This window comes from Lactuca saligna, chromosome 2 (assembly GCF_052625555.1).
Source record: "Lactuca saligna cultivar CGN05327 chromosome 2, ASM5262555v1, whole genome shotgun sequence".
Classification (NCBI taxonomy): domain Eukaryota; kingdom Viridiplantae; phylum Streptophyta; class Magnoliopsida; order Asterales; family Asteraceae; genus Lactuca; species Lactuca saligna.
Window position 1 is genome coordinate 56,193,156 of NC_136418.1, and position 17,107 is coordinate 56,210,262.

Genomic DNA, 17,107 nt, shown 5'->3' on the forward strand with positions numbered 1-17,107 from the left:
CACAATTTAAAAAGTTAATAAAAATTACAATATTACAATTCATAAGTTTTCTAAATTAGTGATATATTATTTTATTACATAATTAAATTTTAAATTCTATTTAAAATTAACATCTATGGGTTCCACAAGTTTTTACCTAGTTACTCTATATATAATAAAAAGCAAAGCGGTAATGAACAGTAAATGTTTTTCAATTTTGGAGTTATGACACAAAAGTTTTACATTTTGGCAGATTTAGTTAATGCAACAAAGATTTTACATTTTGTTAGATTTAGTTCATACAACAGTCCATATGTTTACGATATTTGTATGTTGGAAGGTTTGGCTCCGATGTAAAAAATAAATTACAAAAATTTCCCTTGTAATTTATAGAAAATCTAACTGTGTATTTTTTTACTGAATCGGTCCGTATGTTTAAGAAAATTATAAAAATTGTCTCATTAATTTAAAGAAAATTTGCAAGTTTGCTATTTACATTTCCTATGTCGGCAAGTTTGGTCCACCCAAAACAATACACACAAAACGATAAAACGGTTAATAATAGTACTTTTCATTTGTGTGGAATATGAAACAAACATTTTGCTTTCATCTACTGTGAACCACCTCTCTCAATTCGGTCATTTTAGTAATCATCTTGTGCGTAAGATGAACCGTCCAAAACCTCCTGGGGACATCGGCGGCTGGCAAAAGGTCACACATCGCCGGAATCGATCATCGGATAAGGGGGTAGCCCAGGAAACCACAATCTTCATCTCTAATCTCCCTGAGGGTTGCACAAGTAACCTATTATGGAAGATATTCAAATCCTTCGGTCACATGTTAGATGCGTACATCCCACAACAGAAAGACAAGGTGGGGAATTTTTTTTGCTTTCATTCGGTTTCTGAAAGTCAAAGACTATAATCGGTTGGTGGATAATCTTAACTCGGTGAAGATTGATGGGGCAAAAATTGCGGCTAATGTTGCAAAATATGACAAAAATGGGAACCGAATCTGGAACTCGCATGAAAGAAACATTGGTGCCGCCTTCCCTAAGAATGTTCCTAGATTTAATCATAAGGTACATAATCACACTCTTAATCCCAATTCAAATAGAACTAGCGGTAGATGCTATAAGGATGCCCTTCGTGGATCCTTTCTCGCACAACCTCCGAACGACTCAAAACCTTTGAAATCGATTACCATTTCCCCTGAATTTGGCGTTCAATATGGGTTATGGAAAGACCGTTCCTTAATTGGTGAGGTATGTAATATGAAAAAATGGACAACTTGGTGGTGGGTTTAAAGGCGGATGGAGTCACAGACATTTCTATAAAATTCTTGGGTGGCCTACGGGTTTTGGTTATCTTCAAGAATGAGACGGATGCTAATAATTTCTTGGCCAATGGTAAACCCATTTGGTCTAATTGGTTCACCTATCTCGACATATGGAATGGGCAAGATATTGAGTATCAACGTGCTGCTTGGTTAAAAATAGATGGACTTCCATTTAATGCTTGGGATAGCCAATGCTTTGAATCGATTGGAGGACTTTTTGGTAGGGTCATATCACATGCGGATTCTCCACTTGAAACTATGGATTTGTCTGCTGGATGCATGTGCGTTCTGGTCAATTCGTTAGAGAGAATTGAAGAAATGGTGGATGTTATGTGGCGGGAAAACAGATACAAGATATTTGTATGTGAAGACTTATGGCCGAGGGTACCAAACTTTGTTGATTCTGATCCTGAAACCCTCTCTGATGAGGATGAAAGGAAGTTTTTTGGCAATACTGTGGATGATATTAATGACCCTGAAGATGAGGGATCGCTAGAAGATGGGGAATTCCAACCCAATAATTATCTCTCTGATGATGATGTAGAAGAAGATGAAGGTGTTGAGGAGTCTCCGATCAAAATGCATACCGGTGATAATTTCCTTAACTCTCCATCACCTTTGCCGACGGAGATCCTCTCGGACCATGTGGGGGGTGATGTGGCGTCTGTGGTCATGGAATCTCGTTTTGACTCTGATGACGACAATAATGCCAATTTAAATGCTTATGTTCCTACTTATCTTGGTGATACTGGAAACAAGGAGGGTAATATTTTATTGGATTCACATGATCGGGACCAACACATGAATCATTTAGTGGAAAATAACAGTGGGAACCAAACACCAGGTTGCATGGATAATCCGGTGTCTACTCCATCCGACTTGGAAAACAGGGCTGGTATTTCGGATCCTCCCCCCATTCCTGATTTAAATAGATCTGTTTCCGCCTCTGATTCTCTAAACAGTAAATTTGCGGAAGCCAATCAAAGACCTCGAAAAAAAATTCCCTCTCAAAACCCCTTTCCGACCACCACACTCCCTCAAATTGAAAGATACTATATGGATGCCATGTTTTTCTCAATCAACCTCATCTAGACCACCACAATCACCTCATAACCCCAGATTCAGCTGCCCCCCATCCTTAATCAGGCAGATGTGGAGGTAAATGACACTTTGGTTATTGGCAATTGTTTGGGCTTTAATCTGGATGGATTTGAAGATCAAGTGAAATCTTTGGTATTGGAGAATGGCGTCAACACAGTTCCTCAATGAATTTCTTATCCATTAACATTCGTAGTGCTGGAGGTACCCCTAAGATGGAGTGGATACTCAGTTCACGGATTCATCTCTCATCCAATTTCGTAATTTTTGGGACGCCTCGGCTTTTGACTTTGCTGCAATCGATGTAATTGGTAAATCCGGGGGAGTTTTTTGTATTTGGAACCCGATGCTCTTCAGGCAGAAATCGATTATTCGTAGACAACATTTCATGGTGGTTGTAGGCTCTTTGCAAGGGTGTAGAGATGACTTAATTATCGCCAATGTATATGCTCCACAAGGGCAATCTGAAAAAACATACTATGGGCTGATCTCACTTCTCTAGTCAACAGTTTGAATGGTCTTTGGATCTTATTGGGGGATTTTAACGAGGTAAGATCCCCGGAGGAAAGACTTAATTCAACTTTTTGTAAACTTGGTGCAAGAAAGTTCAACGAATTCATATCCATCGCAAATCTGATGGAATATTCCATGGGGGGTAGGAAATACACCTATATGACGGATGGTGGGAAAAGCTGAGTAAAATTGATCGAATACTCGTAAACCCAAGGTTTATGCACAGGTGGCCAAATGCAGCCCTCACGGCGTTGCCTCGTGAATACTCGGATCACTGCCCTCTGGTTTTACAAACGACATCAATTGACTTTGGTCCTTCTCCTTTTTGTTTTTTCAACAGTTGGCTATCATACCTAGGTTTCTCTGAGCTAATCTTGGATACCGTCTCATCCTTCCATTTTATCGGGCCTCCGGATAAATCTCTAGCAACCAAACTACGGAAAATAAAAGAAGTCGTTAAAACATGGAGGGTGCAGGTTAAGGAAAATGAAGCAGGGGATATCATGAGACTCAAACAGTGGGTATGTGACTTAAATATAATTGCAGAATCAAGACCCCTGTCCAGTGCCGAATTGGAAAAATCGTATTGAATGGAAAAGGAAAATACTCGAACTGGAGCATCGTCGGAGCATGGACCTCAAACAAAAAGCTAGAATTCGGTGGGCAATTGATGGAGATGAAAACTCTCGTTTTTTTCCATGGTATTATCAATCGTAATCTCTCAAATAACAGGATAAATGGTCTCTCGATAAATGATGTTTGGTTAACTGATCCGGAGGCAATTAAAAACGAGATTTTTTCTTTCTTCAAGGATAAATTTTCTGAAACTATGAACTCCAGACCCTCCCTTTCTTGCAATTTTAACAAAACTTTATCTATACCTGACGCATCATTATTGGTTGAACCCTTCAGTGCAACTGAAATCAAAGTAGCTGTTTGGGAGTGTGGTAATGATCGTGCACTTGGACCTGATGGTTTCTCATTTAAATTCCTCAAAAAATTTTGGTCCTCATTTGAAGCAAATTTCCTTGACATTCTTTCTCATTTTCACACATATGGCATTATCAACCCGGGTTGCAACTCTTCATTCATAACTCTTATACCCAAAACCAGTGACCCATTGTGCCTGATTACTGCCCCATCAACTTAATCGGTTGCATTTATAAAGTGATCTCAAAAGTCCTTGCAAATAGATTAAAAGTTGACATTGGATTTGTGATTGATGAGACCCAAAATGCATTTATTGCCGGAAGAAATATCCTTGACGGACCCCTTATGATCAATGAATTGGTATCGTGGTTGAAGAAGACAAACAGGAAGGCACTGCTTTTTAAAGTCGACTTCAATAAGGCCTTTGACTCGCTGAATTGGTGTTTTCTTGTCTCTATCATGGAGCAATTAGGTTTCCCGCCACGTTGGTGTTGGATTAGTGTCTAAGCCCGTAACTATATTTGGTAAATACTTGACCCGGTTGTGCATGGTTCTTTTGGGTTGCCTTCACCAAAACAACTTGACTGGAGAAATAAATAGAGAAAGAGGTTATTATGATTTATTAATATATTATAAGAATAATATATTAAAGGAGAAATCATATTTGTTTAATTAATATTGGTCAATAATTTAGGAATTAATTTTATGATCAAGTGTAATTAATTAAACTAGAGGGGCTGAATTGTAATTATGTGATAGTTGAAAAATAGGGCAATGGTTATCCTTGTTAAAGGATGGACGATATCTACCTCCTCCCTTCTCTCTTGTGGTTGCTTGGTGGGCAAGTAACTGGATAAGGATAAGGACTGAAACCCTAATCCCAACCCTATATAAAGATCCCTAAGGCCTTAGGATTTCGTGCACTTGATCCCTAGAGCATCTAAGGACGATATCTACCACCTCCCTTCTCTCTTTATAGCCTCTCCAATTGCTTGTGGTGTTTGTGAGCCATTAGAGGCACCACACTTGTGGTGCTTGCTTTCAAGACTAAGGGTTTGAAGATTTAAGTTGTTATTGCAATATAACAGCAAGAGATATGTGATCTAACCTTATATATGAATTTCGAAAATAACATGCTACATTAGGGTTTTATCCATGTGTTCATAATGTTGTGTATCTAATAGTGAAAACATAGATCCAAATTAGGGTTGCATGCACACATAGAATTGTTTGTCCATAGCCCATCAGTTGGAACCAATGGATCATGGGTTGCCTTCAATCGTCAAGAACCTCAGTTTTGGTAAATGGTGCTCCCACCAAGGAATTCATGGTGAGTAAAGGTGTTAGACAAGGCGACCCATTATCTCCTTTTCTATTTGTAATTGTCATGGAGGCTCTTAATGTTGTCATGTATAAAGCATTGCAATGTGGGGATTTTTAAGGGTATTTGTACTCCTAATATGGGTCCGACGATATCCCACTTATTTTATGCGGATGATGCTTTATTTGTTGGGGAGTGGTCTCATATTAATCTCTTAAACCTTGAAAGGATTCTTCGATGTTTTAACTTGGCTTCTGGGCTTGGTGTAAACTTTACAAAAAGTAAAGTCTTTGGGGTTGGAGTGGATGCCTCTGATGTCCCATTTTTCTCCTGAATCCTAAACTGTCAGTCTGCCAACTTTCCTTTAACTTATCTTTGGTTACCAGTGGGGGCGAATATGTCTCTTATAAAACACTAGAAGCCAGTGGTGGATAGATTCCAATCCTGTCTCTCTTCATGGAAAGCCAAAACTTTATCTTTTGGAGGTTGGAACACCCTCATAAAATCGGTGCTTGGAAGTCTGCCAATCTTTTATTTTTCCTTATTTAAAGCCCCTCTCAGGATCATTGATGAATTAGAAGGAATCAGAAGAAGGTTTTTATGGGGTGATGGCTCCCAAAAATCGAAAATTTGTTGGATTAGTTGGGATAAAGTTCTCACTCCAAAGTCTAAAGGAGGTCTTGGTGTCATCAGCCTCAGAGGAGCTAATTTATCCCTTCTTGGCAAATGGCTTTGGAGATTAAAAGATGATTCGACATCCCTATGGGCTAAGTTAATCCTGGCACTTCATAAATCTGAGCGGGTTTGGAAACTCTTCCCGGTTCGATTGGAATTCACTGGTGTTTGGAAAAACATCGTAAGCATTACCAAAGACTTTGTTGTGTGTAACATTCACTTCCATGAGTTGTTCAAAAAAGAATTGGGTCGGGGCAACATGACGTCTTTCTGGTTCGAGGATTGGTCAGGGAGTGGCGTCTTCAAAGATATCTTCCCAGATTTGTTCAAGCTGGAATCAAGAAAGCATTGTACAATTTCTGATAGATATACAAAATTTGGTGACACAATTGAATGGACGTGGATTGGAAGAGATCACCAACATCAGATATTGAGAAAATTGAACTATCATGTTGCACCTTAATTCTTCAAGAAATAATTCCTAACTCCTTGAGTGATAGGTGGATTTGGTTGGCTGATAACTCAGGTTCATTCTCGGTCCGCTACCTTCGGCAGCTTTGGGAATCATATTCATGTGAGGACTTACCATACAAGCATTTTTGGAACAACTTGGTCCCTATAAAAATTAATTTTGTTGGTTGGCATGCGGCGCTCGATCGCTTACCTTACAAGGTTGAGATAGCTAAACGTGGGATTGTTGTACCTTCCACACATTGTGCTCTTTGTGAAAGCGCGGAAGAAACAGGTACCCATTTATTTTTGCAGTGTTGCTAGGTAAAAGAAATTTGGGCTTTATTGGAGATTTGGTGTGAATTAAGGGTCAATGAGATTAACTCTCTGGATCAGCTCTTATCTATATCACATGCTTATTTACAATCCCCGTTACAAAAGAAAATCACGCATGGCATAATTATGACCACTTTATGGTTCATCTAGAAGGCAAGAAATGGAAGTATCTTCAAATCGATGATATCATCACCAGTTCAGGTTGTATATGAAATAAAAGCAAACGCTTTGATAAAAAATAGAGGCAGAGGATTCTCTGTAATCTGGGAAAAATGGAATTCTTTCCCATTCATGCTTCAGTAGTTGGTTGTTAGGTGGGTGGGGGCTGGGAAGCTTGGTATCACTTGGCGTTATGTTTACTGCAACAAGTGTGAGTTTGGTGTGTGTATCAGTTCATTGGGTAGATATAATATAGGCTTTTGCTGCAGTTTAAACATTTCTTTGGGGTGTGTTCTTTTGTGTTCATTGGGTTTGGGTGGGAGGGGTTTACACTTGGTGTTGGCGTGTGTTTGTAACACCCCATTTATAAATAAATAAATAAATAAATGTATAGAAGCCCTAAAAGGAATAATAATTGAGCGAGACATTAGTTTTGAGGAGTTAAAAGTCATAATTACAGAAGTCAGGGTGCGTTTGGTAATTAATGGACTTAAATTGAAAATATTTGAAGGCTTAAGGGTTTATTGGTAATTTCAGAAATCTTATATGATAAGGAAATCAAGAGCGGGGGGTACTTTCACCAATGAACTAAAGTCTAAGGACCTTTGCTGCCAAATTCGAAATGAAAAGAGTGTGCCCTCTTCCTCAGCAAAACGCAGCAGCAGAGACTTCTTTTGGGGACGCCACTACCGATTTCTCCACTAGTTTTCCAACCCAAGCCAACATTTCCCGAACACACATATATAATCCTATAGTTAGAATCATTAGGGTTGGGAAGAATAGTCGCAATGGCCGCCAAGAGGGTATATGTGGGTTTTGCATAGTTAGTTACCCTTCCGGCAACTGTTTCCCATCTCCATTGAGCGAAATTAAAGATGGAGATGACAGTCATAGGTCTCTGGTGACCAAGGCGCCGTGTGTATGCAATTTTGCAATGAAGGATGCTCTTGTATCGGTGATTAAAGCTCTCCCCAAGACTAGTATTTTTCTGATAAGGCAACCCACTTCCCATATTTCTCGATGACTCTGTGTTGTGCCTGGTCCGAGTTCATCACCAGTATGTATGCCAATATCTCTACACCTTCTTTTTAGAGTTATGGTTTCTGTAAGTGTAACAGCAAGATAATTTAGATGGGTCTGGGAAGCGAGTTAATCTCCGAAGAAGACATCATTGGTGGCAGCTAGGACTTCCAGGTTATATGCTAGACTTTGTTGGTAAAGATAAATCGATGGGTTGGTGGTTCCGTCGACCAAAGAACGGAGATACAGGGAAGAATATGAGAAGTATTGAAACTCCGATGAAGGGATGATGCAATAATCAGCCTCTTAACGGAACTACTCGAGCAAGGGCAGGGCCCGACTTCTATGACCGGAGGAAGTAACAGACTTTTGGCGAGGAAAGTTAGCATCGTTGGTGATGAATCCGTAGCCAGAGGTAGCCAAGGTCAACATTTGGTGAATTGAAGATAAAGGTCACAGGTATCATCTATCGACCCTCTGTATACTCCCTTAGGTCAATCGTGGCTTGGGCCTAATTTCATGGAGTTATTGGGTTGACCCTATTTTGGGCTAGTCTAAGCAATGTATATGGATTAGGAATTCCTTTTGGCCCAATCCAAGCTAATTGTAATAAAATCAGTTAGAGTACTCAAAGAGTTTTGGATAAAAGTTATAAAGTTAAATGTTTTGGCAAAATGATTGATTATTGAGTTATAGGCAAAACCATGTTTAAAATGTATGATCGAATTAGAAATATGGAAGATTTTATTCATTATATTGATTATACAAGGCGGGTTATTGTTAAAGGCTAGCAGTCATCAAAAGAGGAGCTCGGGAAGATTGCAGTGCACACACCATTTATTCAGCCTGGGATGTTTATACTCTGATATACTTAACAGTTGTATGATATTTTGAGATATATAAATTATGATTTTATATGAGGTTTATCGACTATGGTTTTTATTATTAAATTAAACGAAATTTTCAGACTGTGTTTTTGGGATGTTACAAGTTGGTATCAGAGCCTTGGTTTGAGGGATTCGGGCGCACTCCCGAGTGTGTCTGAACTCAAACTAAGGAAGAGGTATAAAGTTTTCAAGAGAAAAACCATGGTTACAAAAGAATTTGAGAAAAGAAAACAATTTTAGAAAAATTATAAAGAAAAGAGTTTTAGAAAAAGCGAAAAGAGTTTTGAAAAGAGAAAAAGGGTGTGGTGCATGCAATTAGCCGAGCTCAAGTAAGTACTCCCAAATTACCTATACAAGATTATGATCATTAGTTTCAGTTTCAGTTTTAGTTCCAGTTTCAGTTTCCGTTTCAGTAGAACAGCATGCTAGTTAGGGCTAAGGATCCAGGGAGGATGCCTTATGTGCCTGTTATATGTGTACCAACTTATTGAGAATTTCATGCTAGTATTGAGTAGACAGTAGTAGGATAGCCTGTGTAGGTTATGCCTGATAGTATGAGCTTAGCATTGTATGCTAGTACAATTTCTTGTTATGAGAACAGTTTTGCCTAAGTATGTTTCCTTTATCCGAATGTTGCTTGCTTTGTGCTTTGTGGGACTCTGAGTGATGGGAGTTAGCCATTAGGTGAATACGTCACATCACATGTGATCAGGGTTGAATAATCTCAGAGTGCTGGATTTGGCCCTACTGCGCAGCTCTCGTTTGAGTCTAACCGTTGTAGGGACGAGACTTTTACTCGAAGGATTATCCGAGCTTCATTGCATGTGATGGCATTCAGGTGGTGGCTAATTGGCATTACAAGGAGGCCTTCAGCAGCTGAGGACTGGTTTTGGTGGAGTCAGAAGTTCCCTAGGGAAAGCCTAGGAAGGTAGAAGCAGAGATCAGTAGCAGTAGAGTGACTTGGTGGAGTCGAGGCAGTTCTTGAGGAAAGTACGGATAGATGTGGAAGGTAGTATGGGCCCGTACTACTGAAAGCAGAGGATCCGTACTCGAATGAAGGAAGGCTGAGATGAATCCAGGGAACTTGTAGTGTGTGAGATCCCTTGAGTTTGGATGAGTACTGTGATGTTAGTGATGACATGTTGCCGAGTATAGTGACGCTGCGTGGTAGACCAGATGGTGGTTCTGGTGTCGATAGGGGATCAGGCTCGGACTCTGGAGCGGGGCTGATTGATGTTCAGATGAGGGAGTTCATTTCCTCTGAGAATTTCGCGCAATATCATTGACCAAACTCCTATGATCCTTAGTGTGATCAAGGAGGGCATTATAGAGATTTGTGATGAGAGGACGAGTGCATTCTGCACTGAGATAGCAGTCATGATAGAAACCCGTACGTTGATGTTTCGAGAATTCAGAGTTTGTGAGGCTTTAGATTGTCATGGGGGTTAGGGACCCCGTTGTTAGCAGTAGATGGTTGGCAGATGTTGCCAACACTTTTCGTACCAGACATTGTCTTGAAAGGAGACAAGATCTGAGTTACTTCCTGTCACCTGAGGGATAGAGCACGAGATTGATAGGAAGAGGTCGGTAGTGAGTTGTGTGATGATGCGGTTAATGCTAGGTCATGGGATGACTTTTAGACCAAATTCTGGGCAGAGTGTGCCTAGGAGTTTGAGTTGCAGCAGTTGGCACAATGGTTGTTAGATCTCCACCAGAAGACTGAGACTGTGGCAGAGATCACTGCCAAGCCTCGGGAAAGAGCTTATATGGTACCACAGTATGCAGCAGATGAGGAAATGAAGAAGGTAAGTTATCAGAACATATTGTAGAAGGATAGCAGGGAGATTGTGAGTATCTCGGGGTGCAAGACCCTGAATGATATGACTTCTAGAGCTCGAGAGCGGGATATTGACTTAGAGCACATTGGTAGAGGGAACCAAATCAGTTGCTTATAGTGAGGGGTCTCGGGAGGAGACCGTAGATTTTAGATTAGCTTTCGAGAGACCAGCAGGACCATATTCGGTGCAACACTTGCGGGATTGGGAAGTACAATGTCATATTGGTTTATTCCAAGACTAAGGAGCAGCACGAGAAACACCTGAGAGAGGTGCTAGAGACTTTGAGGAGGAAGAGAATTTTCGCAAGGTTCTTTAATCGTGAGTTCTGGTTGCGCGGGGTGCAATTTCTTTGGGTACCTCGTCAATCAGAAGGATATTCTAGTCGATCCGGCCAAGTTAGAGGCCATGATGCAGTGGGAGATTCCGAGGTCTCCAATTGAGATTCGGAGCTTCCTAGGTCTAGCGGGTTATTACCGGAGATTTATTCGGAAGTTTTTTAGAAGTTGGGTGATCTTTTGGATTAGCTGGTGTTGAAAACACTAGAAAGGGTAAGCGTGGTTCTAGCAGGAGTAGTGAACTGTAAGAAGGATCAGGAATCCTTTCCAGACAGTGAACTGTAAGGAGCTAGTTGAATCGAAGTAGGGGAGGAACCCTCGTATAGTCAGGAACGGAAGAGAGTACGAAGCTGGGATGAGTTCGCAACTTTGTTGAGCAGGATAGTAGTCCGAGTGACTGATCGGATTGAGAAACGCGTGAGTTGGGAGTTGGGAAACTCCCCAATATTAAGTGCGTGTAATAGCGATTAGTAGATGATTGGTTTGGGAAACCAGGTTGAAGATTTTCTCGACAGGACGTGATATTAGTTAGGATGTAAGACTACGGGATAGCCGTAGCATTCACCAGTAGGTAGACAGTACGGGAAGTGTAGCGAGGCTACATGATGATCATAGTAATCACGTTAGACGATAGCTGGTTCGGAAAAACCAGGTTGGAGGATCGCCGACAGGATTCGAGTAAGTCAAGATGCAGATTTAGTGAAGGTCTGGCACGGGATGCTTTCAGATTAGTAGGTGGTGTAGAGTTAGAATGGAGAGTGTAGCAGGACTGCGGAATAGCCGCAGCATTCCCCAGCAGCGAGTTAGTGAGGGAAGTAATGTAAGTCTACGGGGGTAGCCGTAGCATTCACGAGCAGCCAGACAGTGATAGAGTGTGGTGATTCTACGGGTATAACCGTAGCATTCACTAGGTTGGTAGATAGCATGAGTGCGTTGTTAGGACGCGGAAAGGTCAGTAGTACCCACCAGTTCGGGTATAGCAGTGAGGAAATGGAAATCCACAGATTGGATTTCGGAATTTCCCAGACGGATGATACCTGGTTAAGCCAGTGATAAGATTGTAGAAGCGTCGCTATAGAGATGAGAGCAAGGAAGCAATGGACTGCTTAAGGTCATTTATGACATAAGGCTACAATTGGTGATGTAGCAATCGCGTTTAGCGTTGGGTTTGGTGACGTCAGGATTCGACGCATGGAACCAATCAGTTAGAGCAGAAGGCCGTTAGGGCCACAGTGATGAGCTAACTAGTAGCAGCTAGATCCATAGAAGGATTTCGTTCAGAAGTCGTGTGAGGCGGCTAAGTAGGGAGTCCTTTGGCTCTGTAGTTGGGCTGGAAACCGATATTTCAGATGATTGGCGGAAAATTGAGACCAGGTAGGTCTCGGTAGACGTCAGGAAACAACCATGTGGTAGCATACTGCTTCAGGCAGTTCAGTGTTTCAGGCAGTTCAGTGTTCAAGCAGTTCAGTGTTCAGGCAGTTCAATGTTTCAAGCAGTTTAGTGTTTCATGCAGATCAGTGTTTAAGACAGTTTTAGGTCTCCAGCAGTAATGATATTTGAGGATTTCATGTATGGTTAGAGCCACATATAGATTGGGTTATGCTAGTCACTTACAACAGGATTATCAGAGTTTTGGCCAAGTATAAGTGAATCACAGGGATAAGAGGATCTGTGATTCCATTTTCCTAGTGGCAACCTAGAAGGATTGGTAAGGTGGCGGGTTGTCTATGTAAGAGGACTGGATTCGACAGTAATGACCCAGTAAGAGTGGTCTGTTAGGGATTCAGACCACCTTGAGACAGCAGAATTCAGATGAAGTAGATGTGATCTTGTTGCGAGGAATTGGTTCGCCTGCATATCTTAGGGTTTTGCGATGTTTGGTCAAAAGTACCCTGAGAAGGCTAGGGTGTACCCAGGATTATGGCCATGTTACTTGAGTAGTTAGCGTGTAAGGTATGATAAGGAATGATTTCGAGGACGAAATCTAATTTAAGTGGGGGAGAGTTGTAACACTCCATTTATAAATAAATAAATAAATAAATGTATAAAAGCCCTAAAAGGAATAATAATTGAGCGAGGCATTAGTTTTGAGGAGTTAAAAGTCATAATTACAGAAGTCAAGGTGCGTTTGGTAATTAATGGACTTAAATTGAAAATATTTGAAGGCTTAAGGGTTTATTGGTAATTTCAGAAATCTTATATGATAAGGAAATCAAGAGCGGGGGGTATTTTCGCCAATGAACTAAAGTCTAAGGACCTATGCTGCCAAATTCGAAATGAAAAGAGTGTGCCCTCTTCCTCAGCAAAACGCAGCAGCAAAGAATTCTTTTGGGGACGCCACTACCGATTTCTCCACTAGTTTTCCAACCCAAGCCAACATTTCCCGAACACATATATATATATAATCCTATAGTTAGAATCATTAGGGTTGGGAAGAATAGTCGCAATGGCCGCCAAGAGGGTATATGTGGGTTTTGCATAGTTAGTTACCCTTCCGACAACTGTTTCGCATCTCCATTGAGCGAAATTAAAGATGGAGATGACAGTCATAGGTCTCCGGTGACCATGGCGCCGTGTGTATGCAATTTTGCAGTGAAGGATGCTCTTGTATCGGTGATTAAAGCTCTCCCCAAGACTAGTATTTTTCTGATAAGGCAACCCACTTCCCATATTTCTCGATGCCTCTGTGTTGTGCCTGGTCCGAGTTCATCACCGGTATGTATGCCAATATCTCTACACCTTCTTTTTAGAGTTATGGTTTCTGTAAGTGTAACAGCAAGATAATTTAGATGGGTCTGGGAAGCGAGTTAATCTCCGAAGAAGACATCATCGGTGGCAGCTAAGACTTCCAGGTTATATGCTAGACTTTGTTGGTAAAGATAAATCGATGGGTTGGTGGTTCCGTCGACCAAAGAACGGAGATACAGGGAAGAATATGAGAAGTCTTGAAACTCCGGTGAAGGGATGATGCAATAATCAGCCTCTTGACGGAACTACTCGAGCAAGGGCAGGGCCCGACTTCTATGACCGGAGGAAGTAACAGACTTTTGGCGAGGAAAGTTAGCATCGTTGGTGATGAATCCGTAGCCAGAGGTAGCCAAGGTCAACATTTGGTGAATTGAAGATGAAGGTCACATGTATCATCTATCGGCCCTCTGTATACTCCCTTAGGTCAATCGTGGCTTGGGCCTAATTTCATGGAGTTATTGGGTTGACCCTATTTTGGGCTAGTCTAAGCAATGTATATGGATTAGGAATTCCTTTTGGCCCAATCCAAGCTAATTGTAATAAAATCAGTTAGAGTACTCAAAGAGTTTTGGATAAAAGTTATAAAGTTAAATGTTTTGGCAAAATGATTGATTATTGAGTTATAGGCAAAACCATGTTTAAAATGTATGATCGAATTAGAAATATGGAAGATTTTATTCATTATATTGATTATACAAGGCGGGTTATTGTTAAAGGCTAGCAGTCATCAAATATATATATATATATATATATATATATATATATATATATATATATATATATATATATATATTATAAAATAATGCTAAGTAATACTTTGGGCCTATGGATTGGGCCATGGGCTTGGGTAAGCCAAGCTAGGGGTAATGTAGTAATTACCCAAAGTATGAATTTATAGTTATGTGTTAGAACCCAATTATTAATTGGGTGTTATTTTGGTGTTGACAGTTCGGGAATCTGTCAACCAGCAGCCAAGGTTGAGTTTGCGGGACTTCAGCAGTATGAGATTGTGTCTACGGGACGTCAGTAGTGTGAGGTGAGTTTCCTTCCGGTAGGAACGGGTCTACGGCCACAATGCCGGCCCGTTTAATTAGTAGTAGTTTCGGACTTCAGTCCGATGTAGTAGTTCAGTATGCTTGGTGTCTTTGTGATACAGACATGGTATGAGTTATGTGTTCCGGACTATGGTCCGATGCAGTATGCAGTATATGTGTATATTATATGCTACGATTATGTTATGCTATGTTCAGTTAGTTCCGGACCTCGGTCCGATGCAGTAGTTAGAGTGCTTGATGTCTTTGTGATTCAAGCATGTTTTGTGTTATGTGTTTCGGACTCTGTTCCGATGCAGTATGCAGTATATGTATTCATGCTAGTTGATATGTTTATGCTATGTTATGTTCAGTCAGTTCCGGACTTCGTTCCGATGCAGGGGACAAGGTCCCAATCAGTTCCGGACTTCGGTCCGATGCAGTTAGTTTCGGACTTCGGTCCGATGTAGAGGGCAAGGCCCTGGTTAGTTCCGGACTCCGGTCCGATGCAGTTAGTTCCGGACTTCGGTCCGATGCAGAGGGCAAGGCCCTGGTTAGTTCCGGACTCCAGTTCGATGCAGTTTCCGGACTTTGGTCCGATGCAGAGGGCAAGGCCCTGGTTAGTTCCGGACTCCGGTCCGATGCAGTTAGTTCCAGACTTCGGTCCGATGCAGAGGGCAAGGCCCTGGTTAGTTCCGGACTCCAGTTCGATGCAGTTTCCGGACTTCGGTCCGATGCAGAGGGCAAGGCCCTGGTTAGTTTTCGGACTTCGGTCCGATGCAGTGGGCAAGGCCCAGTAGATTCTTTATATGTTATTGTATGGTATGTGGTAGTTCGGGGGAGCTCACTAAGCTTCGTGCTTACGGTTTTCAGTTTTGGTTTCAGGTACTCAGTTTTCAAAAGAGGAGCTTGGGAAGATTGCAGTGCACACACCATTTGTTCAGCCTGGGATGTTTATACTCTGATATACTTGACAGTTGTATTATATTTTGAGATACATAACTTATGATTTTATATGAGGTTTATCGACTATGGTTTTTATTATTAAATTAAACGAAATTTTCAGACTGTGTTTTTGGGATGTTACAGTGTTTTTTTTTATAGTATGGATATCATTTTGGTGGTCAATTGAATCCCTTTGTATTGGGTTGCTGTCATAACTTGACGAAATTCATATTTACAAACAATGTAAATTGTTGATCGATTATACCCATGGATGGAAGATATTGGTGTTGATCGTTGAGTGTTTCCGATTTGTTGGATCTCTGATATTTGTGTCTGAGATCGCATAGTAAGACCTAATGTTTGCTATCGGATCTGCCCTCATTTTGCTCTATGGATAATGCTTTTGCCGCAGTATTGAGGTGGAATGTAATTACCCTTCTTGGCTAACTGATGTTGGTGACTGAGTCTTTGAAGTATTGGACTTTCGGATTCTACTGGTCTTCCCTCTCCTTTCGTTTTCATTTGCTCTTTTGTTATGTTTAACATCATCTTCTTCATTCTCGCTTTAGTTTAACTTTTGTAATTTTGTTTGTTTTTTTCTGTTTCTTTCGTTTTTGTTTCCATGTACTCTTTGGTGGTCCAGCTACCCGCTGGTCACTCTTTAATAAATTTCGCTGTTCAAAAAAAAAAAAAATCTACTGTGAACCGGGAATGACACAATTTCTAGTAAATGAATAAATATAAATAAGTTTTTAAAATTCTTGTGTTTTCCAGTGACTCACTAATTGGTTTTGTTCACAAACCAAAAGTATCTTTATATTCTTTTTGTGTTTTCCACCTACTTTTTTGTCGGTTTAAAAAATAAATTTATGTTAATTAAAAAAAATACTTTTTTATGCCAAAAAAAACCTTATAACATATCCGAAATATAGGTTAGTTTATATTTTTCAACAATATTATTAATGAGAAATTAAATATCCTTTTACATATTATTACTATTATCCTCCTACCATATCAAATGTTGACATGTGTGACATTTAATTAGACATTTAATAAAATTAATAATCATTTAATCCACTTGTCAACATTTGATATGGTAGGAGGAAAAGTAGGAACAAATTGTATGGAGGATATTTAATTTCTCTATTATTAATAATAGCATATATTTACATATTTTTAATGACTTAAATTTATAAGTTAAAATAATATGGTTTTAGAAAAGTTAAAAAAGCTATAGATCTGAGTAAAATTTATTATTTATAAATGAAAAATATCATAATTGATAAAGATATAAAATGAAAATTAAAGAAAGAGAGAAATAGATCCAAACTTTTTTTAATGTAAATGAAACAAGGTTATTATAAAAGTGTACCGTGTAGCTATATAGACGCATCTTTATGGTCTTTGGCAGTTCACACTGAATCGTTTGATCAAAAGTCAAAACAAAGAAGCAGCAGCCATAGAGAAGAGCCTGGTACGTTTTTATTAACATTTTTTCTCTATG

General features: G+C 40.1%; 2 protein-coding genes across 2 annotated transcripts in view; both read left to right on the forward strand.

Moving 5' to 3' along the window:
* Positions 1-595: 595 nt before the first annotated feature.
* LOC145030989 (uncharacterized) lies at positions 596-15,728 on the forward strand. Its single transcript, XM_078979421.1, has 2 exons — positions 596-6,599; positions 15,544-15,728. The coding sequence occupies exon 1, from the start codon at positions 1,261-1,263 to the stop codon at positions 2,407-2,409; it is 1,149 nt and encodes a 382-aa protein (XP_078835547.1). The 5' UTR covers positions 596-1,260; the 3' UTR covers positions 2,410-6,599; positions 15,544-15,728.
* Positions 15,729-17,011: 1,283 nt separating this feature from the next.
* LOC145030990 (uncharacterized) overlaps positions 17,012-17,107 on the forward strand; it is a 35,432-nt gene continuing 35,336 nt past the window's right edge. The window contains exon 1 of the mRNA XM_078979422.1: positions 17,012-17,077. The gene's annotated coding sequence lies outside the window, so the exon portion shown is untranslated. The remainder of the gene's footprint in view (positions 17,078-17,107) is intronic.

Bases quoted from the DNA above. Each gene is read 5' to 3' on its own strand.
- LOC145030989 (XM_078979421.1), top strand. From the start codon at position 1,261: ATGGACAACTTGGTGGTGGGTTTAAAGGCGGATGGAGTCACAGACATT.